Here is a 24,592-nt window from a genome sequence, read left to right as displayed (position 1 = left end):
CCCTACCCTCTACCCCCTACCCTCTACTCCCTATCCCCTACCCCCTACACCCTACCCTCTACCCCCTACACCCTACCCTCTACTCCCTATCCCCTACACCCTACCCTCTACTCCCTACCCTCTACTCCCTATCCCCTACCCCCTACCCTCTATTCCCTACATCCTTCCCTCTACTCCCTACACCCTACCCTCTACCCCCTATCCCCTACTCTCTACTCCCTTTACCCTACCCTCTACACCCTACCCTCTACTCCCTACCCCTGCACCCTACCCTCTACTCCCTATTCCCTACACCCTACCCTCTACTTCCTTCACCCTACCCTCTACTCCCTATCCCCTACCAACTACTCCCTACCCCCTACCCTCTACTCCAAATCCCCTACCCTCTACTCCCTACCCTCTACCCCCTACACAAATCAAATCAAATCAAATTTATTTATATAGCCCTTCGTACATCAGCTGATATCTCAAAGTGCTGTACAGAAACCCAGCCTAAAACCCCAAACAGCAAGCAATGCAGGTGTAGGAGCAGGTGTACACCCTACCCTCTACTCCCTACATCCTCCCCTCTATTCCCTACACCCTACCCTCTACTCCCTATCGCCTAACAACTACTCCCTATCCCTATACCCCTACCCTCTACCCCCTACAATCTACTCCATATCCCCTACACCCCTACCAACTACTCCCTACACCCTACCCTCTACTCCCTACCCTCTACCCCCAACCCTCTACTCCCTATCCCTACTCTCTACTCCTACACCCTACACTCTACACTCTACACCCTACCCTCTACTCCCTATCCCCTGCACCCTACCCTCTACCCCCTACCCTCTACCTCCCTATCCCCTAGTCCCTACACCCTACCCTCTACTCCCTACCCTCTACTCCCTATCCCCTACCCCCTACCCTCTACTCCCTACATCCTTCACTCTACTCCCTACACCCTAGCCCCTACTCCCTATCCCCTACCAATGACTCCCTATCCCCTACCCTCTACTCCCTACCCCCTACGCTCTACTCCCTACATCCTTCACTCTACTCCCTACACCCTACCCCCTACTCCCTATCCCCTACCAACGACTCCCTATCCCCTACCCTCTACTCCCTACCCCCTACGCTCTACTCCCTGTCCCATACCCTCTACCCCCTACACCCTACCCTCTACTCCCTATCCCCTACCCTCTACTCCCTATCCCCTACGCTCTACTCCCTATCCCCTACCCTCTACTCCCTATCCCCTACCCTCTACTCCCTACACCCTACCCTTTACTCCCTACACCCTACCCTCTACTCCCTATCCCCTACCAACTACTCCCTATCCCCTACGCTCTACTCCCTACCCCTACCCTCTACTCCCTATCCCCTACCCTCTACTCCCTATCCCCTTCCCTCTACTCCCTACACCCTACCCTCTACTCCCTATCCCCTACCAACTACTCCCAATCTCCTACCAACTACTCCCTATCCCCTACACCCTACCAACTACTCCCTACACCCTACCCTCTACTCCCTACCCTCTACCCCCAACCCTCTACTCCCTATCCCCTACTCTCTACTCCTTACACCCTACACTCTACACCCTACCCTCTACTCCCTATCCCCTGCACCCTACCCTCTACCCCCTACCCTCTACTCCCTATCCCCTAGCCCCTACACCCTACCCTCTACTCCCTACCCTCTACTCCCTATCCCCTACCCCCTACCCTCTACTCCCTACATCCTTCACTCTACTCCCTACACCCTACCCCCTACTCCCTATCCCCTACCAACGACTCCCTATCCCCTACCCTCTACTCCCTACCCCCTACGCTCTACTCCCTACATCCTTCACTCTACTCCCTACACCCTACCCCCTACTCCCTATCCCCTACCAACGACTCCCTATCCCCTACCCTCTACTCCCTACCCCCTACGCTCTACTCCCTATCCCATACCCTCTACCCCCTACACCCTACCCTCTACTCCCTATCCCCTACCCTCTACTCCCTATCCCCTACGCTCTACTCCCTATCCCCTACCCTCTACTCCCTATCCCCTACCCTCTACTCCCTACACCCTACCCTTTACTCCCTACACCCTACCCTCTACTCCCTATCCCCTACCAACTACTCCCTATCCCCTACGCTCTACTCCCTACCCCTACCCTCTACTACCTATCCCCTACCCTCTACTCCCTACCCCCTACCCTCTACTCCCTATCCCCTACCCTCTACTCCCTACCCCCTACCCTCTACTTCCTATCCCCTACCCTCTACTCCCTACCCCCTACCCTTTACTCCCTACACCCTACCCTCTACTCCCTATCCCCTACCAACTACTCCCTATCCCCTACGCTCTACTCCCTACCCCTACCCTCTACTACCTATCCCCTACCCTCTACTCCCTACCCCCTACCCTCTACTCCCTATCCCCTACCCTCTACTCCCTACCCCCTACCCTCTACTTCCTATCCCCTACCCTCTACTCCCTACCCCCTACCCTCTACTCCCTATCCCCTACCCTCTACTCCCTATCCCCTACCCTCTACTCCCTATCCCCTACCCTCTACTCCCTATCCCCTACCCTCTACTCCCTACCCTCTACTCCCTATCCCCTACCCCTACCCTCTACTCCCTACATCCGTCCCTCTACTCCCTACACCCTACCCTCTACTCCCTATCCCCTACCAACTACTCCCTATCCCCTACCCTCCACTCCCTATCCCCTACCCTCTACTCCCTATCCCCTACCCTCTACTCCCTACCCTCTACTCCCTATCCCCTACCCCCTACCCTCTACTCCCTACATCCTTCCCTCTACTCCCTACACCCTACCCTCTACTCCCTATCCCCTACCAACTACTCCCTATCCCCTACCCTCCACTCCCTATCCCCTACCCTCTACTCCCTATCCCCTACCCTCTACTCCCTATCCCCTTCCCTCTACTCCCTACACCCTACCCTCTACTCCCTATCCCCTACCAACTACTCCCAATCTCCTACCAACTACTCCCTATCCCCTACCCCCTACACCCTACTCTTTACTCCCTACACCCTACCCTTTACTCCCTACACCCTACCCTCTACTCCCTATCTCCTACCCTCTACTCCCTATCCCCTCCCCCCTACTCCCTATCCCCTACCCTCTACTCCCTATCCCCTACCCTCTACTCCCTATCCCCTATCCTCTACTCCCTATCCCCTACCCTCTACTCCCTACCCCCTACCCTCTACTCCCTACACCCTAACCTCTACTCCCTATCCCATACACCCTACCCACTACTCCCTACACCCTGCCTTCTAATCACTATCCCATACACCCTACCCTCTACTCCCTACACCCTACCCTCTACTCCCTACACCCTACCCCCTATCTCCTACCAACTACTCCCTATCCCATACACCCTACCCTCTACTCCCTACACTCTACCCCCTATCTCCTACCCTCTACTCCCTATCCCCTACACCCTACCCTCTACTCCCTACACCCTACCCTCTATCCCCTACCCTCTACTCCCTATCCCCTACACCCTACCCTCTAATCCCTATCCCATACACCCTACCCTCTACTCCCTACAATCTACACCCTACCCTCTACCCCCTATCTCCTACCCTCTACTCCCTATCCCCTACCCTCTACTCCCTATCCCCTACACCCTACCAACTACTCCCTACTCTCTACTCCCTATCCCCTACACCCTACCAACTACTCCCTACTCTCTACTCCCTATCCCCTACACCCTACCAACTACTCCCTACTCTCTACTTCCTATCCCCTACCAACTACTCCCTACTCCCTACCCTCTACTCCCTATCCCCTACCCTCTACTCCCTATCCCCTTCCCTCTACTCCCTACACCCTACCCTCTACTCCCTATCCCCTACCAACTACTCCTTATCTCCTACCAACTACTCCTTATCCCCTACCCCCTACCCCCTACCCTTTACTCCCTACACCCTACCCTTTACTCCCTACACCCTACCCTCTACTCCCTATCCCCTACCAACTACTCCCTATCCCCTACCCTCTACACCCTACCCCCTATCCCCTACCCTCTACCCCCTACACCCTACCCTCTACTCCCTACCCCTACCCTCTACTCCCTATCCCCTACCCTCTACTCCCTATCCCCTACACCCTACCCTCTACTCCCTACACCCTACCCTCTAATCCCTATCCCATACACCCTACCCTCTACTCCCCTACACTATACCCCCTACCCCCTACACCCTACCCTCTACCCCCTATCTCCTACCCTCTACTCCCTATCCCCTACACCCTACCCTCTACCCCCTATCTCCTACCCTCTACTCCCTATCCCCTACACCCTACCCTCTACTCCCTATCCCCTACACCCTACCAACTACTCCCTACTCTCTACTCCCTATCCCCTACACCCTACCAACTACTCCCTACTCTCTACTCCCTATCCCCTACACCCTACCAACTACTCCCTACTCTCTACTCCCTATCCCCTACACCCTACCAACTACTCCCTACCCTCTACTCCCTATCCCCTACACCCTACCCTCTACTCCCTACACCATACCCTCTACTCCCTACCCTCTACTCCCTACACCCTACCCTCTACTCCCTACCCTCTACTCCCTACACCCTACCCTCTACTCCCCATCCCCTACACCCTACCAACTACTCCCTATCCCCTACACCCTACTCTCTACTCCCTAACCCCTACACCCTATCAACTACTCCCTACTCCCTACCCTCTACTCCCTATCCCCTACACCCTACCCTCTACTCCCTACACCCTACCCTCTACTCCCTACACCCTACCCTCTACTCCCTACACCCTACCCTCTACTCCCCATCCCCTACACCCTACCAACTACTCCCTATCCCATACACCCTACCCTTTACTCCCTATCCCCTACACCCTACCCTCTACTCCCTATCCCCTACCAACTACTCCCTATCCCCTACCCCTCACCTGGCATGATGACATCAGGGAAGCCCAGTTTGCGTGTGATGGCCAGAGCCCTGCTGAACACAGCCTGGTTCTCCCTCCTGATCTGATCCAGCTCCCCCCGCAGCAGCTGTAGAGAGATGATGAGGCCTGGGAAGTGATGTAGAGGGAGAGGGAGGGAGAGGGAGAGAGGGAGGGAGAGAGGGAGGGAGGGAGGGAGAGAGAGAGAGAGAGGGGGAGGGAGGGAGAGAGAGAGAGAGAGGGGGGGGAGGGAGGGAGGGAGAGAGAGAGAGAGAGAGAGAGAGAGAGAGAGAGAGAGAGAGAGAGAGGGAGGGAGAGGGAGGAAGGGAGAGAGGGAGAGAGGGAGTGAGTGAGTGGAGGGAGGGAGGGAGGGAGTGAAGGAGGGGATGGAGAGGGAGTGAAGGGAGGGAGTGAAGGGAGGGAGGGAAGGGGAGGGGAGGGAGGGAGGTATGGGAAAGGGGAAGAGAAATGAGAGGGAGGAGAAGGATAAGGGATAGAGAAAGAGAGAGGAGAGAGAGAATGAAAGAGAGAGAAAGAGGGGAGGGAGGAATAGAGGGGTATTTAAGGGACATTAGTCAGAGTGCGGGGGAGGAAGAGACAGACAGGAGCATGGATGGAGAGATAAAGTCACAGCGAGGAAAGGAGAGAAAAAAAGGTGGGGTGGCATTAGGAATAGAAAAAGAGAGAAGGGTATGGAACAAGACAAGATGACGGAATTCAGTGACTCATATTATGCTACAGAAATATACCAGTGTGAAGCACTAGAAAGACAACACTGAGCAACATGAAGATGCATGCAATACAGACATTCTATCAGTCTAAATAAAATGGAGGTCTGTTTCAACTGACATGTGGAACCACAGAACACATTTCCTCTGCATCATCACATTGTGGATGTATCCAGTACATGTGCAGTGAAACGTCAATAATGAGAGCCCTTTCCTTCAGCTTATCCTTAATGCTGATTGACATAGTCATGGTGATCAATACGCCATTATGACAATGAATATCTGATTTAACCTTGGAGGACCTCTAAGACAGATATGGCCGGTAACGTCTGTCTCAAAGCTGAAACTAAACGTTCTATATACTTTACCTTCTTTGTCAGTTGGTTATTCACATCCTTTAACATGTAATGTCCTAGAAGTCCATTTCAATTCAGTCAATTTAGGAGACTAATTGCCATTTCAATAAAAAAATGGAAAACCATTTTTCTTCAATGAGGATTTCTCAAGTTCTTGAAATGGAATTCCAATTACTTCCTGAATTGATTGCCATTGAAATGGAACGGACCAAAACCCTGGCCCCAGAGGATGAATGATCATCATATGTACCATAGTTGGTGCTAGGGGCTGAGTACTTTGTGCTGGACTTCCGTATGATGTTCTCGTGGATCTGAAACCACTCGTTCTCATTATTACATCTGGAGAAAAAGAGGGAAGAGAGAAGATGGAGAGAAGATACAGAGAAGATACAGAGAAAGAGAGAAGATACAGAGAAGAAAGAGAGAAGATACAGAGAAAGAGAGAAGATACAGAGAAGATACAGAGAAAGAGAGAAGATACAGAGAAGATACAGAGAAGAAAGATAGAAAATAGAGAGAAGCATTAATGACACACACATTAGAGGGGGAGAGATGGGGAGATGGGGACGGTTGTGTCCCTGAAGCGAAAAGATACCAGTGGGGGGACATGCTATCAAGCAGCACATTACCCCAAAAGCACAGGCCTCTAAGCTGAGCTGACAGTCAGCTCTCTCTTCTCTCCTTTCCTCCTCTACGCCCTCTCCACCAGGCTTTTTCATTACTGTAGGCCAGTGGGCCCCTGGGAGAGGAATGGGGGGAAAGCACAGGCTGGAGCCTTATTTATTTGTATTTTTTATTTAACCTTTATTTAACTAGGCAAGTCAGTTAAGAACAAATTCTTATTTACAGTGATGGCCTACCCCGGCCAAACCCAGACGTCGCTGGGCCAATTGTGCGCCGCCCTATGGTACTCCCAATCACGACTGGATATGATACAGCCTGGATTCGAACCAGGGACAATAGTGACGCCTCTTGCACTGAGATGCAGTGCCTAAACCGCTGCGTAACTCGGGAACCCCTTATAGGTGAAGACAGTTTAGTGGCAGCTCTGCTCTACACTCAAAACGCTGCTCGCTTTTTCCTCTGAGGAGACGTGCATAGGGCTGATAATAATCATCATCATAACAATAGTTAACGTTATACTGAAATTAATTTCTATAATTCATTTAGTGTAGAGCAAGCTCCTTTAGATGTCCTTCTGCAATGTGGATAAAAGGGCATCGAAAACAGTAGAAGACCGTAGTGTCGGGCTATCTAGACCACATCCAAAAGCCCTGACAGAGTCCTGACAGAGGAGGCCGAATGCTGAGGAAGAGGGGGAGGAGAGGAGGAGGAGAGGGGGAAGAGAGAAGGAGGATAGGAGGACGCACATGCGTTATAGCTATCTGTTGAGTCACTGCCTCAGAATGCTTAGCTCAGTGTTATTTTCCCTTCTACTACTCCTCAAACTTTGTCCTCTAACTTTGTCTAAGTGCATTTGTCTAAGTGTCATCTCCCTCCTTTCTCATATACACACACACACACACACACACACACACACACACACACACACACACACACACACACACACACACACACACACACACACACACACACACACACACACACACACACACTCTCTCTCTGTCTATCTCTCTGACTTGCACTCTCACACTCTCTTTCTCTCTCTCTCTCTCTCTCTGTCGCTCACTCATGCCTTCATTGCTTGGCGGGTTACAGGAGTGTCTCTTGCATGGTGCCTAACAGAGTGAGCCAGATTCCCATCACGCCAGGAGCACAATCTTAGGCCCTGGTTGAACAGATATTGATTTTCCAGAGGACACTTCATTATCATTCTGGTCCAAAAACAAAGCGCATCAACACAGTCAAGCCCTTGGTTGGGAACATTCACAGAACATTGGTAGAACATCATGCCTCAGTAAACACAGTGGAATTCCAACCAATGGCACTGTCTCTGGAGTCTTTTTCACAGTCATTTTAATGGAGATATTTTTGTAAAAGGCTGATGACACATTACATTGTTAGTAGTCAGTTATTCTGGCTACTAACATCCATTTAGATGGCCTCCATATTTACCAGGACTCCAGCTACATGTAGTATGTGGTGTCAGCTAAATATTGCTTTAGTATTTAGAAAAACGTTGGTTAATTGTAAATCGCTCTGGATAAGATCATGACTAAAATGTAGACTGTGACTCACGTGTAAACTTTGAGTACAAAGTCCTTCTCCTCTTTGAGGTCAGTGATGGTGTGGAACACGTCACTCATGGCCAGGACAGCACAGCCGTACGGTCTCCTGTACTGCACGTGGGGCAGACCCTTCTTTGAGTCATTCAACAACATACGACCTGGATACCACAACAACAAAAACAACAATGCATTAGCTCCTGGAAATCACATTGTGATATTTCTGTTACTCCGTTTCACATAGGCTTACCAGTTCGTATGACATGTGTCACAATGTACAGGTCTCTCTTCAAGTCCTTACTGCTCAGATCCTAAGGACAAAACAACCATTAACACAAAACACTGTAGCCGACTTACAGTGCATGGATGTTTCCACATTAGGTAACTACATTATTTGTTATTGCTGTTGAATCACATAATCCATGAATAGCTAATCCAAAACTAAAATCCTATGAGTGTTTATTAGTGGCATCATGTGAGTGCGGAGAGCGAAGAGTTACCGTGAAGAGAGCGCACAGACGGTCCACTTTCTCTGGGTTCTTTGGCCCTCCATTTTTGTTTAGTCTCACCATAAACTTCTCACTAAGAAGGGAGATACAACATACAGAATATAACATGAATTAAGGCACATTGTTTTTACTTGAATCCTTATTAAAACCAGGAAGTCCCATTGAGATAAATAATCTATTTACAACGTGAAAGGAACCCTGAGCAGTCCTGTGAGTTTACCACCTGTGGACACCGTGTTGTAGCAACATCTCAAAGATGATCAATGGAAACAGGATGCACCTGAGATCAATTTCGAGTCTCATAGCAAATGGTCTGAATACTTATGTAAAAAACATGTGTTTTTTCTTTGTTATTATGGGGTATTGTGTATATATTGCAGAGGAAATGGTTTTATTTGAACCATTTTAGGAGGGGTCTGAATACTTTCCGAAGGCACTGTACATGTCATGGGATGCTTTTCACAAGAACATATTGTTTTGCGTCAGGATTCCCAAGCAGGAAACGCATATGGGATTTTCAGTGTGCTGGTTGGCTATATTGACGAAAAACTGATTCCATATGGGATCGAATGGTGGGCTTTTACACATTTGGGGTTCCATTTATCACGGGAGAGCGGCCAGTCCTCTGCACTCAAGTTCATAAAAAAAAACAGAATTGGTTGACTTTCTGTGTAATGAATAGAAAATAACAGAAAACAGTATCAGTATGATGACTGCTCAAATCCAACGCTTTGAAGAGCACTTTGGGATGGACCTACTTCCCAATCCGTTTCACTGTGATCCTGGCTCAGTTGACATGCCTGTAAGTGAAATCGAACAGATGATCGAGCTGTCATTTGACCGAATGCTGCAGAAAACGCATTCATGGGTCACTACGGAGGATTTTCAATTCCTGACCCAAAGGGTATAAATAGTGTTCAAAAAGAACCTGGAAACTAGAAAACATCTGACTTCTGACTTCAGTGCACTTGAGACCACTGGGACCTGGGAAAGAAAATCCTTTTGAACAGTCACCCAACTCGGAATTCCAACTCAGGAACTCGTACCTCTTTCTAGAGTTCTGACTTTCCGACCTAAAGATGCCTGATGTCATGCTTTGGCCTCATATTTTCCCAATTGTCTTGAAAGAACCATAAAATTCATGGTAAGCCATGGCAGTGCTTGAGGCGTCACTACAGACCCGGGTTCGATCCCAGGCTGTGTCACAGCTGGCCGTGACCGGGAGACCAATGAGGCAGCGCACAATTGGCCCAACATTGTCCGGGTTAGGGGAGTGTCTGGCCGGCCGGGATTTCCTTATCCCATCGCACTCTAGCGACTCCTTGTGGCAGGTCGGGCGCCTGCAAGCTGGTGTTTCCTCCGACACATTCTTGCTGCTGGCTTCCGGGTTGAGTGAGCAGTGTGTCAAGAAGTAGCGCAGCTTGGCAGGGTCGTGTTTCGGAGGACCCATGACGCTCGACCTTCTCCTCAACCAAGTCTGTAGGGGAGATGCAGCGATGGGATAAGACTAACTACCAATTGGCTATCACGAAACTGGGGAGAAAAAATATATAATAATAAAATAAAAAATACAATGGTAGGCTACTCTTTGCCAGCTCATATCTGTGTGAAGCTGGATTCAGTGCTCTCGTCTGCATTAATACCCAATATTGATCCAGGCTGGATGTGACAGCAGAGATGAGGTGCACATTGTCGACCACGCCTCCTGACTTTGAGAAGCTCAGATGCGACACGCATTCAACACACCCATCTCATTAGTGGTGGTGAGATAACAGACATTATGTCAGACTAATTTGCAATTAACTGCCCAACATTTAAAAGTATGTGAGTATGAGTTGAGAAAATCAGAAATGCTGTTAGAATGTTTTTCAATTGGCTGCCACAGCCCCAAATAAAAAAGTAAATACTGGCTATTAATGACATCATTTCTTTCACATGGATGGGGTCGCAAGAATTTTCAGATATGGGGTCGTGGGCCCAAAAACTTTTGGAACCCCTGATTTAGCCAATAACACCTTCTTGATGAATAAATCAAATTCAAATGTTTGGTTGTCTCTCTACAATACTAGCCTCGTGGTTTTAGCTAGTCCAGATAGGTTCCCAATCTCCCAATCTCATAACTAGTTATCAAGCCATTTCAGACTATCAATCAAGTTAGAGTAGCTTGTCTAATTATCTTAGCTGCCATGCCTGCTGGCAAGGTTGCTAGACTTTAGAAAATACAAAAAATACAAGTTCTTGAAGAATAAATTTGATTGATAAAATAAAATGACAATGGAACAGGCAAAGATGTATATTATATATTATTTTTTACATAGAATTAGCCACAATGATTATGGCGTTAGAGTGCTAGAAAAAGCTGTTTCATTTGTTTGAAAAATTCAAAATTCTCTGATTTCCTATCACCCCCCCACCCTTGTGTAATTCATGCCCTCTCTAAAATAATGGGTGCATGATGCATTGTATATAGACTTGTTTATACTGTATTATTGACTGTATGTTTGTTTTACTCCATGTGTAACTCTGTGTCGTTGTATCTGTCGAACTGCTTTGCTTTATCTTGGCCAGGTCGCAATTGTAAATGAGAACTTGCCTACCTGGTTAAATAAAGGTAAAATAAATCAATAAAATAAATGCCCTGCCTGTATGTTTACATGTGTGTGTGTGTCCTGCAGCCCTCACTCCAGTAGTCTGCTTATTGGCATGTGCATCATAGAGGGAAAAGTTGTCCACATGTGTGTCCTGTGGTCCTCCCTCAAGTACCTGACCAGCATGTTCTTTCACGTGTTCATGTAGAGGTTGTGGGAATATGTCCTGTGTGTGAATGTGTGAGTATAGAGTGTTGACTGTGCGTGTAGCGACCTGATCTGTTTGTTGTCGCGGGTGTCGTAGAGGGAGAAGAAGACATCTGCGTCCTCGCTGATGGTGTTATAGGTGAAGCTCTTCAAGTTGATGAAGAGGTGGTGCTGCACCGGAACATGGCAACCATCTCCATGACGCTGACGCATGTTGTCGCCCTGAGAACGAACGGACGACGAACACTAACAAGACAGGTCCTTACTGTGGGGCAAAGCTCCGACTGCGCTGCACACATGCTATGTACAGTGGGGCAAAAAACGTATTTAGTCAGCCACCAATTGTGCAAGTTCTCCCACTAAAAAAGATGAGAGAGGCCTGTAATTTTCATCATAGGTACACTTCAACTATGACAGACAAAATGAGAAAAATGAATTTATTTGCAAATTATGGTGGAAAATAAGTATTTGGTCAATAACAAAAGTTTATCTCAATACTTTGTTATATACCCTTTCTTGGCAATGACAGAGGTCAAATGTTTTCTGTAAGTCTTCACAAGGTTTTCACACACTGTTGCTGGTATTTTGGCCCATTCCTCCATGCAGATCTCCTCTAGAGCAGTGATGTTTTGGGGCTGTTGCTGGACAACACGGACTTTCAACTCCCTCCAAAGATTTTCTAAGGGGTTGAGATCTGGAGACTGGCTAGGCCACTCCAGGACCTTGAAATGCTTCTTACGAAGTCACTCCTTCATTGCCTGGGCGGTGTGTTTGGGATCATTGTCATGCTGAAAGACCCAGCCACGTTTCATCTTCAATGCCCTCAATGCCCTTGCTGATGGAAGGAGGTTTTCACTCAAAATCTCACGATACATGGCCCCATTCATTCTTTCCTTTACATGGATCAGTCATCCTGGTCCCTTTGCAGAAAAACAGCCCCAAAGCATGATGTTTCCACCCCCATGCTTCACAGTAGGTATGGTGTTCTTTCGATGCAACTCAGCATTCTTTGTCCTCCAAACACGAAGAGTTGAGTTTTTACCAAAAAGTTCTATTTTGGTTTCATCTGACCATATGACATTCTCCCAATCTTCTTCTGGTTCATCCAAATGCTCTCTAGCAAACTTCAGATGGGCCTGGACATGTACTGGCTTAAGCAGGGGGACACGTCTGGCACTGCAGGATTTGAGTCCCTGGCAGCGTAGTGTGTTACTGATGGTAGGCTTTGTTACTTTGGTCCCAGCTCTCTGCAGGTCATTCACTAGGTCCCCCCGTGTGGTTCTGGGATTTTTGCTCACCGTTCTTGTGATCATTTTGACCCCACGAGGTGAGATCTTGCGTGGAGCCCCAGATCGAGGGAGAATATCAGTGGTCTTGTATGTCTTCCATTTCCTAATAATTGCTCCCACAGTTGATTTCTTCAAACCAAGCTGCTTACCTATTGCAGATTCAGTCTTCCCAGCCTGGTGCAGGTCTACAATTTTGTTTCTGGTGTCCTTTGACAGCTCTTTGGTCTTGGCCATAGTGGAGTTTGGAGTGTGACTGTTTGAGGTTGTGGACAGGTGTCTTTTATACTGATAACAAGTTCAAACAGGTGGCATTAATACAGGTAACGAGTGGAGGACAGAGGAGCCTCTTAAAGAAGAAGTTACAGGTCTGTGAGAGCCAGAAATCTTGCTTGTTTGTAGGTGACCAAATACTTATTTTCCACCATAATTTGCAAATAAATTCATTAAAAATCCTACAATGTGATTTTCTGGTAGTTTTTTTCTCATTTTGTCTGTCATAGTTGAAGTCTACCTATGATTAAAATTACAGGCCTCTCTCGTCTTTTTAAGTGGGAGAACTTGCACAATTGGTGGCTGACTAAATACTTTTTTGCCCCACTGTATATCTATCCTGTGAAGGTTGTCACTGTGTAGTAGACATTATAGTGGATGTGGTTTGCAAGCTAGGTGATCGTTCACATTGAATGGATTTGTGTTTGTATTTATGGTAGTGTTGATGGCGAAGTTGATCATTCAAAATGGTGCCATGTGTTTTATCAGTAAAATTATATTTTCAATTAAATGAGTGACAAAGTGTTGGTAATCATAAAAAATGGTGGCGTGTCAAGTTCTCATATACTGTATCTCAACTGGTTATCTAGCGTCGTAGATTTAATTGAGTTCATACCTGGTTTGTGCTTGGCTGGCCACTGTGTCGGCTGGATGCATGCTGTGGGGTACACAGAGGGAAAGAGAGAGATTTCAGTTTAGTCAACCCATTTTATTGCCTTCTTACTCATGATCAATAAACTCGTTTGGTTTGTACACCTCAAATCGGGCCTCACAAAGAACCCACACCTGTTGTATAGTACAGTGCAATAGATGCATGAAATCTGATAAAAAGGCGCCCACCAATTTTGCCAAGAGGCTGCTTCAGTGAGCTGTATCCCTAAAATAAGCCCACGAGGTACAACGTTAGCCCGTGGGAGACAAGAGGACAAAGCCTGTATCACCTACACACACACATAATCACACACACACACACCTCTGTGCTCTGCAACCTTAGAGATATCCTTTACTCCTGCCTGAAGAGGCGCCAAGGCCTGTGTATCCTGCCAAAAACAAGCTCACTTTCATCGACAGAGTGAGGAGGCTTTTTGGCAGGGATGCGCCACGCTGTTGTTTCTGGGCCAAGCACTTACTGCACTAACAATCTTCCTGCAAAGCCGCAACAAACGGCACAGGTATAATAGGCGGCCGCTGGGCAGTTGGACTATTGGTCAGACTGGGTCTACCATTTCCAAGATGGCTTCCCCCAAAACATGACATGGGCATCTATCTATCTACTCTGAGCAGTGACTACACTTAGCTAATTCTGGATCTGGCTGAGTATTCTTTCACTGGAGGTGTAAACTTAGCTTAGAACTCCCTCCTACATTACTATAGTGTAGAACTCCCTCCTACCCTACGTTACTACATTTTAGAATTCCCTCCTACCCTATGTTACTACAGTTTAGAACTCCCTCCTACATTACTATAGCTTAGAACTCCCTCCTACATTACTATAGCTTAGAACTCCCTCCTACATTACTATAGTTTAGAACTCCCGTCTACAATACTATAGTGTAGAACTCCCTCCTACCCTACGTTACTACATTTTAGAATTCCCTATGTTACTACAGTTTAGAACTCCCTCCTACCCTACATTATTACAGTTTAGAACTCCCTCCTACGTTACTATAGCTTAGAACTCCCTCCTACGTTACTACAGTTTAGATCTCCCTCCTACATTACTATAGTTTAGAACTCCCTCCTACATTACTATAGTGTAGAACTCCCTCCTACCCTACGTTACTACATTTTAGAACACCCTCCTACATTACTATAGTGTAGAACTCCCTCCTACCCTATGTTACTACAGTTTAGAACTCCCTCCTACATTACTATAGCTTAGAACTCCCTCCTACATTACTATAGTTTAGAACTCCCTCCTACATTACTATAGCTTAGAACTCCCTCCTACATTACTATAGTGTAGAATTCCCTCCTACCCTACGTTACTACAGTTTAGAACTCCCTCCTACATTACTATAGCTTAGAACTCCCTCCTACATTACTATAGTGTAGAATTCCCTCCTACCCTACGTTACTACAGTTTAGAACTCCCTCCTACATTACTATAGCTTAGAACTCCCTCCTACATTACTATAGCTTAGAACTCCCTCCTACATTACTATAGTTTAGAACTCCCTCCTACATTACTATAGTGTAGAACTCCCTCCTACCCTACGTTACTACAGTTTAGAATTCCCTCCTACATTACTATAGTTTAGAACTCCCTCCTACATTACTATAGTGTAGAATTCCCTCCTACCCTATGTTACTACAGTTTAGAACTCCCTCCTACATTACTATAGCTTAGAACTCCCTCCTACATTACTATAGTTTAGAACTCCCTCCTACATTACTATAGCTTAGAACTCCCTCCTACATTACTATAGTGTAGAATTCCCTCCTACCCTACGTTACTACAGTTTAGAACTCCCTCCTACATTACTATAGCTTAGAACTCCCTCCTACATTACTATAGTGTAGAATTCCCTCCTACCCTACGATACTACAGTTTAGAACTCCCTCCTACGTTACTACAGTTTAGAACTCCCTCCTACATTACTATAGTTTAGATCTCCCTCCTACATTACTATAGTTTAGAACTCCCTCCTACATTACTATAGTGTAGAACTCCCTCCTACCCTACGTTACTACATTTTAGAATTCCCTCCTACCCTATGTTACTACAGTTTAGAACTCCCTCCTACATTACTATAGCTTAGAACTCCCTCATACATTACTATAGCTTAGAACTCCCTCCTACATTACTATAGTTTAGAACTCCCTCCTACATTACTATAGTGTAGAACTCCCTCCTACCCTACGTTACTACAGTTTAGAACTCCCTCCTACATTACTATAGTTTAGATCTCCCTCCTACATTACTACAGTTTAGAACTCACTCCTACATTATTAGAGTTTAGAACTCCCTCCTACATTACTACAGTTTAGAACTCCCTCCTACCCTACGTTACTACAGTTTAGAACTCCCTCCTACATTACTATAGTTTAGATCTCCCTCCTACATTACTACAGTTTAGAACTCCCTCCTACCCTACATTATTACAGTTTAGAACTCCCTCCTACCCTACGTTACTACAGTTTAGAACTCCCTTCTACATTACTATAGTTTAGAACTCCCTCCTACATTACTATAGTTTAGAACTCCCTCCTACCCTACGTTACTACAGTTTAGAACTTACTTCTACCTTACGTTACTACAGTTTAGAACTCCCTCCTACATTACTATAGCTTTGAACTCCCTCCTACCCTACGTTACTACAGTTTAGAACTCCCTCCTACCCTACGTTACTACAGTTTAGAACTCCCTCCTACATTACTATAGTTTAGAACTCCCTCCTACATTACTATAGTTTAGAACTCCCTCCTACCCTACGTTACTACAGTTTAGAACTCCCTCCTACATTACTATAGTTTAGAACTCCTTTCTACATTACTATTGTTTAGAACTCCCTCCTACCCTAAGTTACTACAGTTTAGAACTCCACCCTACCCTACGTTACTACAGTTTAGAACTCCCTTCTACCCTACGTTACTACAGTTTAGAACTCCCTCCTACATTACTATAGTTTAGAACTCATTTCTACATTACTATAGTTTAGAACTCCCTCCTACCCTAAGTTACTACAGTTTAGAACTCCACCCTACCCTACGTTACTACAGTTTAGAACTCCCTCCTACATTACTATAGTTTAAATCTCCCTCCTACATTACTATAGTTTAGAACTCATTTCTACATTACTATAGTTTAGAACTCCCTCCTACGTTACTATAGTTTAGAACTCCCTCCTACATTACCATAGTTTAGAACTCCCTCCTACATTACTATAGTTTAGAACTCCCTCCTACATTACTATAGCTTAGAACTCCCTCCTACATTACTATAGCTTAGAACTCCCTCCTACGTTACTATAGCTTAGAACTCCCTCCTACATTAGTACAGCTTAGAACTCCCTCCTACGTTACTACAGCTTATTGAAAATCCGAAGAGAACATTTAGGATATAACTTATTTATTATTTCTTAACTGGAGATGGGATTAGTTTACGTAACCCAGACTGTAACATGTAATTAATTTACAATAACCCAACGTGTGTGTTTTTACAAAACCTCTTCTAGGTTGTCACAGCGCATTCTCGCTTGTGAGAGTCACGTGCGTGCTGGGAGAGGGACAAACTCAATATGACAGCAGCGTGCGCTTAAAGAATAGAGGGGATGAAATGGTTAGATCCACAACAGCGGAGTCGCGCCTCTCATGAATCACCTTCCTATGGATGATTTGATAATCGGCAAATTCCCTAACACACACACACACACATGCACACACACACACACACACACACACACACACACACACACATGCACACACACACATGCACACAAACACATGCACTCCAAAACACCTTCACTCGGAAAATGCATACAAGACACACACACACACACATTTACACGTTCATAAGAAGGCAGACACACGCAAAATCATATAGCACACAGGCATATGCACACACACACACTCACACGCACACGTACATGCACACACAAACACGCAAACAGAATCCAACATTCATTTGCATAAACACTATCTCTGTGTCAGTGTAAAATACAAATAAATAATGAACACCCACACACTTCTATTAGAATACTATCACACACAAGAGTCATATATGTGGAAGTACTCTATGCATGTATAATATCTGTGGAAGTACTCTATGCATGTATAATATCTGTGGAAGAACACTATGCATGTATAATATCTGTGGAAGTACACTACGCATGTATAATATCTGTGGAAGTACACTACGCATGTATAATATCTGTGGAAGTACACTACACATGTATAATATCTGTGGAAGTACACTACGCATGTATAATATCTGTGGAAGTACACTACGCATGTATAATATCTGTGGAAGTGTGGAAGTACACTACGCATGTATAATATCTGTGGAAGTACACTACGCATGTATAATATCTGTGGAAGTACACTACGCATGTACACTGCTCAAAAAATAAAGGGAACACTTATACAACACAATGTAACTCCAAGTCAATCACACTTCTGTGAAATCAAACTGTCCACTTAGGAAGCAACACTGACAATACATTTTACATGCTGTTGTGCAAATGGAATAGACAACAGGTGGAAATTATAGGCAATTAGCAAGACATCCCCCAATAAAGGAGTGGTTCTGCAGGTGATAACCACAGACCACTTCTCAGTTCCTATGCTTCCTTGCTGATGTTTTGGTCACTTTTGAATGCTGGTGGTGCTTTCACTCTAGTGGTAGCATGAGACGGAGTCTACAACCCACACAAGTGGCTCAGGTAGTGCAGCTCATCCAGGATGGAACATCAATGCGAGCTGTGGCAAGAAGGTTTGCTGTGTCTGTCAGCGTAGTGTCCAGAGCATGGAGGAACTACCAGGAGACAGGCCAGTACATCAGGAGATGTGGAGGAGGCCGTAGGAGGGCAACAATCCAGCAGCAGGACCGCTACCTCCGCCTTTGTGCAAGGAGGAGCAGGAGGAGCACTGCCAGAGCCCTGCAAAATGACCTCCAGCAGGCCACAAATGTGCATGTGTCTGCTCAAACGGTCAGAAACAGACTCCATGAAGGTGGTATGAGGGCCCGATGTCCACAGGTGGGGGTTGTGCTTACAGCCCAACACCGTGCAGGACGTTTGGCCTTTGCCAGAGAACTCCAAGATTGGCAAATTCGCCACTGGCGCCCTGTGCTCTTCACAGATGAAAGCAGGTTCACACTGAGCACATGTGACAGTCTGGAGACGCCGTGGAGAACGTTCTGCTGCCTGCAACATCCTCCAGCATGACCGGTTTGGCGGTGGGTCAGTCATGGTGAGGGGTGGCATTTCTTTGGGGGGCTGCACAGCCCTCCATGTGCTCGCCAGAGGTAGCCTGAATGCCATTAGGTACCGAGATGAGACAGCCTGGTGCGGTTGGCCCTGGGTTCCTCCTAATGCAAGACAATGCTAGACCTCATGTGGCTGGAGTGTGTCAGCAGTTCCTGCAAGAGGAAGGCATTGATGCTATGGACTGGCCCGCCCGTTCCCCAGACCTGAATCCAATTGAGCACATCTGGGACATCATGTCTCGCTCCATCCACCAACGCCACGTTGCACCACAGACTGTCCAGGAGTTGGCGGATGCTTTAGTCCAGGTCTGGGAAGAGATCCCTCAGGAGACCATCTGCCACCTCATCAGGAGCATGCCCAGGCATTGTAGGGAGGTCATACAGGCATGTGGAGGCCACACACACTACTGAGCCTCATTTTGACTTGTTTTAAGGACATTACAACAAAGTTGGATTAGCCTGTAGTGTGGTTTTCCACTTTAATTTTGAGTGTGACTCTAAATCCAGACCTCCATGGGTTGATAAATTTGATTTCCATTGATAATTTTTGTGTTATTTTGTTGTCAACACATTCAACTATGTAAAGAAAAAAGTATTTAATAAGAATATTTCATTAATTCAGATCTAGGATGTGTTATTTTAGTGTTCCCTTTATTTTTTTGAGCAGTGTATAATATCTGTGGAAGTACACTACGCATGTATAATATCTGTGGAAGAACACTATGCATGTATAATAATGCATAGTAAATGCACATCTTGAGGGCAGGTTGACTTGAATTGGGATGAGTCTTGTCCTAGAGGCAGAACTGTGCTGCAAAGCCAAAATTGGCTATATATTGTAAAAATCCATGAAAAAAAAGAAGTGCTTTTTGGTCTTAATTTAAGGTTAGGGTTAGGCATTAAGGTTAACAGCGTGGTTAGGGTTAGGCATTAAGGTTAACAGCGTGGTTAGGGTTAGGCATTAAGGTTAACAGCGTGGTTAGGGTTAGGCATTAAGGTTAACAGCGTGGTTAGGGTTAGGCATTAAGGTTAACAGCGTGGTTAGGGTTAGGCATTAAGGTTAACAGCGTGGTTAGGGTTAGGCATTAAGGTTAACAGCGTGGTTAGGGTTAGGCATTAAGGTTAACAGCGTGGTTAGGGTTAGGCATTAAGGTTAACAGCGTGGTTAGGGTTAGGCATTAAGGTTAACAGTGTGGTTAGGCATTAAGGTTAACAGCGTGGTTAGGGTTAGGCATTAAGGTTAACAGCGTGGTTAGGGTTAGGCATTAAGGTTAACAGCATGGTTAGGGTTAGGTTTAAAAAAATACAAATAATTGATGACTTTGTGTCTGTGCCAGCTAGTGACCAGAGCTGCCTCTAGAACAAGATTCATGACCTGCATCTTGAGGGTCACTGTTTTCTTAATGGCCAGGGGGTTGACAGAGATAACGATAATGGCCAGGCGGTTGACAGAGGTAACGATAATGGCAGGGGGGTTGACACAGTTAATGATAATGGCCAGGGGGTTGACAGAGATAACAAAAACGGCCAAGGGGATGACAGAGATAACGATAATTGCCTGGGGGTTGACAGGACTAACGATTTGTTACACATTTGCATTCACACATAACACCCACATAATATGGCCATGTACAGAATGCACCAATTACAGAAAAAGTTTCATATGTTCACAGTACCAATTTGTAGAGTTCAGATACACTGATATGATCCTGATCCACCATTTCAAACTCCTTTCTAGGAACAAGGTCCAAGCCAAGGTGTCTATTGAGAGAGAGAGAGAGAGAGAGAGAGAGAGAGAGAGAGAGAGAGAGAGAGAGATGGGGAGTCCACAAATCATAATATTAACCATCCAAGAAAACACAACTGACATTCAAAAAGCATTTCCTCATTAATAAGCACTGTCTGAACAACTAATTAGCTCATTGGCAGCACGTTAGCATTCATACAACTTCCCAACTAAACCGTGTTTTTATGTTGTATGCAGTTTAGCTAAATATACATATTTTTTAAGTATCTAAAGTTCACCCAAATCCATTTAACTAAGATTAAGGGAAAAGTTCAAGTTGACCCAACATATGGCCTTTTCATTTTAAGCTCTTCCTTGGATGATGAGGACGAAGCCCAGAGAGCTCTCTCTACGGGTGGCTACTAATCTAGTTGATAACGTAGGATCAATCAGTAAGGATAGCTCACATTAATTCATTCAGTAAGCACAATATAAATCACATGGCTTCCTCTTCTATGGGCACAGCAGGAATTTATATCTGATGTTGACAATGTTCTCATCAACAGCACAGCATCATGTCCAGGGCTCTAAATTACAATTTTCCTTGGTAGCACTGGTGCTCCAAACTTTAAAAAGATAGGAGCACAACATAGGAGCACCCGTAGGAGGGATAGAGCATGGTGCTGGCAACACCGAGGACCTGGGATCAATTCATTCCCCTTGGGGCCAACTATAGAGTATTGCATAAGTACTCTGATAAGTACTATAAGTCTCTTCGGATAGACGCATCTGCTAAATGACTGTGTCATTACATTACATCTACATTATATACTGTAACATGATACAGTGTTATACACACACGCAGTCACACTCAATATGGTCTCTTGCCCATGCGATACAGTACTGTAACTCACTCGTTGCCCCAGTCCAGGCGCACAGTGATGTGGCGTTTGATCTCTCTGGTCTGGTCTTGGGCCAGGTGACCCTGGATGAGCTGCCGGCGCAGGTCGATGAGCTCATTCATCACATGACGCAGTTTGTGGAACAGGTCCACCTTGTGCTTCTGTGTGGATCACATACACAACAATATGATCAAAACATAGAACATTGCATATGACATTACATGGTTCAATGCACATTGAGTCTTGGAGATTCCCACACTATAGTATGCCTACTGTATATTGGTCTGAACAATGACGTTTCCATGTTAGTACCCCTATGTTGATGAGAGTTCCCTGGTCTGCTATGGGAGAACCCAGTACCTCCAGCTCCAGGCAGCCTCATGATTCGATCCCTGGTTTTAAATATACTTCCATTATGAAACACACAGCTAACCAACTAGATACTGTCAGAGTGCAGGTGTTCCTCCTGACAGAAGAAGGTCAGGGTTATGAAAGTGTAATGAGTGTTAATAAAACACACTGTGACATGGCTGTGTCATGAAATAATTATGCCGGAATTATGCAGCTATTAAGGAAAATGGTTCAGTGAAGCCTGTTTCTCTGTTATTAACAACCAACAAGGATCTTTCTTTTCTACTGGAGGTTACATATGATACCATATGATAGAGCTAAAATACTTGTATAATTAATTAAGAAGATTTGTAAAAAAATACAAGCCTTACCTAGATACCATATGAGTTCCACTGGAGGCTGCCTAGTGGTTATACTGGAGGCTGCCTAGTTACCATATGCGTTCTACTGGAGGCTACCTAGTTACCATGTGAGTTCTACTGGAGTCTATCCAGTTACCATATGAGTTCTACTGGAGAATACCAGTTACCATATGAGTTCCACTTGCGGCTGCCTAGTTACCATATGCGTACTACTGGAGGCTGCCTAGTTACCATATGCGTTCCACTAGCGGCTGCCTCGTTACCATATGAGTTCTACTGGAGGCTGCCTAGTTACCATATGAGTTCTACTGGAGGCTGCCTAGTCACCATATGAGTTCCACTGGCGGCTGCCTAGTTACCATATGAGTTCTACTGGAGGCTGCCTAGTCACCATATGAGTTCCACTGGCGGCTGCCTAGTTACCATATAAGTTCTACTGGAGGCTGCCTAGTTACCATATGAGTTCTACTGGAGGCTGCCTAGTTACCATATGAGTTATACTGGAGGCTACCTAGTTACCATACGAGTTCCATTGGAGGCTACCTAGTTACCATACGAGTTCCATTGGAGGCTAACTAGTTACCATACGAGATCCACTGACGGCTGCCTAGTTACCATATGAGTTCCACTGGAGGCTACCTAGTTACCATACGAGTTCCATTGGAGGCTACCTAGTTACCATACAAGTTCCATTAGAGGCTACCTAGTTACCATACAAGTTCCATTGGAGGCTACCTAGTTACCATACGAGTTCCATTGGAGGCTACCTAGTTACCATACGAGTTCCATTGGAGGCTACCTAGTTACCATACAATTTCCATTGGAGGCTACCTAGTTACCATACAAGTTCCATTGGAGGCTACCTAGTTACCATATGAGTTCCATTGGAGGCTACCTAGTTACCATACGAGTTCCATTGGAGGCTACCTAGTTACCATACGAGTTCCATTGGAGGCTACCTAGTTACCATATGAGTTCCATTGGAGGCTACCTAGTTACCATACGAGTTCCATTGGAGGCTACCTAGTTACCATATGAGTTCTACTGGAGGCTAACTATTTACCATACGAGTTCTATTGGAGGCTACCTAGTTACCATATGAGTTCTAACATAATTAATTAGGAAAATAATATTTTTTATGTCCTACTCAGTTGACCTACAGGTGATACAGGGTTTCATCAGCCACAGCTTCATGGAAACAAACTTTTCAAACTTTTCTCCATCACTTTTAATTGAGCAGAGCACACTACTTCCCAGGTTTGTTTAAATAAGTGCAAAGATTAAGCGCATCCACAACGTTCATGTACATTTAATGAGGGTAAACATTCCATGTTCTCAAACTGCTCATGGCTGTAGGAAAACAAAGATTTTAGTCAGAGTTGATGAGGCATCTCGGACGGCTGTTCTGTAAGGTCTAATTATGTACATTACAACAGATACACATTAATGCTCAAGCCATCGCTCCCTGAAGTACCACTATGAATTCTAATTGGCAGCAAAACACCTCGAGGGCAAAACATTCAAGGAAAAATCTAATAAACTTGTCAAAATCTAGCCAATGATACATCCTGCTTTTTATGGATGGTAACCGTGGTGGTGACTGGCTACACTGGCTACCAAACAGGGGGGCAGAATGAGTGCAGTGTTAAATCAATGGTTTGTATTAGTCGTGCTTGACAGGAAGTTACATCACCACAGTGCCGCCCCAGGCTCCTTGGCTCCTCTGAGCATGAGCAGTCCTCAGTGAGAGGTTACGTAAAAACACGCTGCCAGCTCAACAACATCTCCCTCCTCTCAGCTCAAGCTGCAGCTACATTCTCTAGCTACATCCTCCTGGCTCCTGCCCCCTCTACACTTAGCATGATAAGGGTTTATTTAGGTCTCATGGAACATTTATAAAGTGAGAGGAGGATGAGGATGCTGGCTGAATGTACAGAACTGTATTGGGTTTTAAGTTGATGTTATAATAGACCATGACAGGTAAACATTAGCCTGGGCCAGATCTGTGTGGGCTTTAGCTATCTCTTCTGACTATCATTGGTATGAATGGCATGCCAACGATAGAGGAGTTGGCTACTGCACATAGAGATCTGGGACGAGGCTAGACAAAGAGCTGTGGTAACAGCAGAGTGACATACAGTGAAATTGCCTATGACAGCTAGCTATCTAGGACATTATTTATGGCCAATGACTATTTTTGGTTTTACAGTAATATGAAGACATAGAGTGGAGTGGCAGCCTTTAGGACATGTTATGGGGATT

General features: G+C 45.7%; 1 protein-coding gene across 1 annotated transcript in view; it reads right to left on the bottom strand.

Annotated features, from left to right (window-relative positions):
• LOC109869781 (dedicator of cytokinesis protein 3) overlaps window positions 1–24,592 on the bottom strand; it is a 93,832-nt gene that overhangs the window by 31,412 nt on the left and 37,828 nt on the right. Inside the window, exons 6-14 of the mRNA XM_031803457.1 lie at window positions 21,630–21,778; window positions 20,666–20,750; window positions 13,677–13,718; window positions 11,569–11,723; window positions 8,698–8,779; window positions 8,448–8,508; window positions 8,211–8,358; window positions 6,262–6,350; window positions 4,931–5,056 (exon numbers count right to left, since the gene is read on the bottom strand). Coding sequence (XP_031659317.1) covers window positions 4,931–5,056; window positions 6,262–6,350; window positions 8,211–8,358; window positions 8,448–8,508; window positions 8,698–8,779; window positions 11,569–11,723; window positions 13,677–13,718; window positions 20,666–20,750; window positions 21,630–21,778 — 937 coding nt within the window. The remainder of the gene's footprint in view (window positions 1–4,930; window positions 5,057–6,261; window positions 6,351–8,210; window positions 8,359–8,447; window positions 8,509–8,697; window positions 8,780–11,568; window positions 11,724–13,676; window positions 13,719–20,665; window positions 20,751–21,629; window positions 21,779–24,592) is intronic.

Source organism: Oncorhynchus kisutch, linkage group LG24 (genome assembly GCF_002021735.2).
Source record: "Oncorhynchus kisutch isolate 150728-3 linkage group LG24, Okis_V2, whole genome shotgun sequence".
NCBI classification, from domain to species: Eukaryota; Metazoa; Chordata; class Actinopteri; order Salmoniformes; family Salmonidae; genus Oncorhynchus; species Oncorhynchus kisutch.
This window is presented reverse-complemented; position numbering and strand designations above follow the sequence as displayed.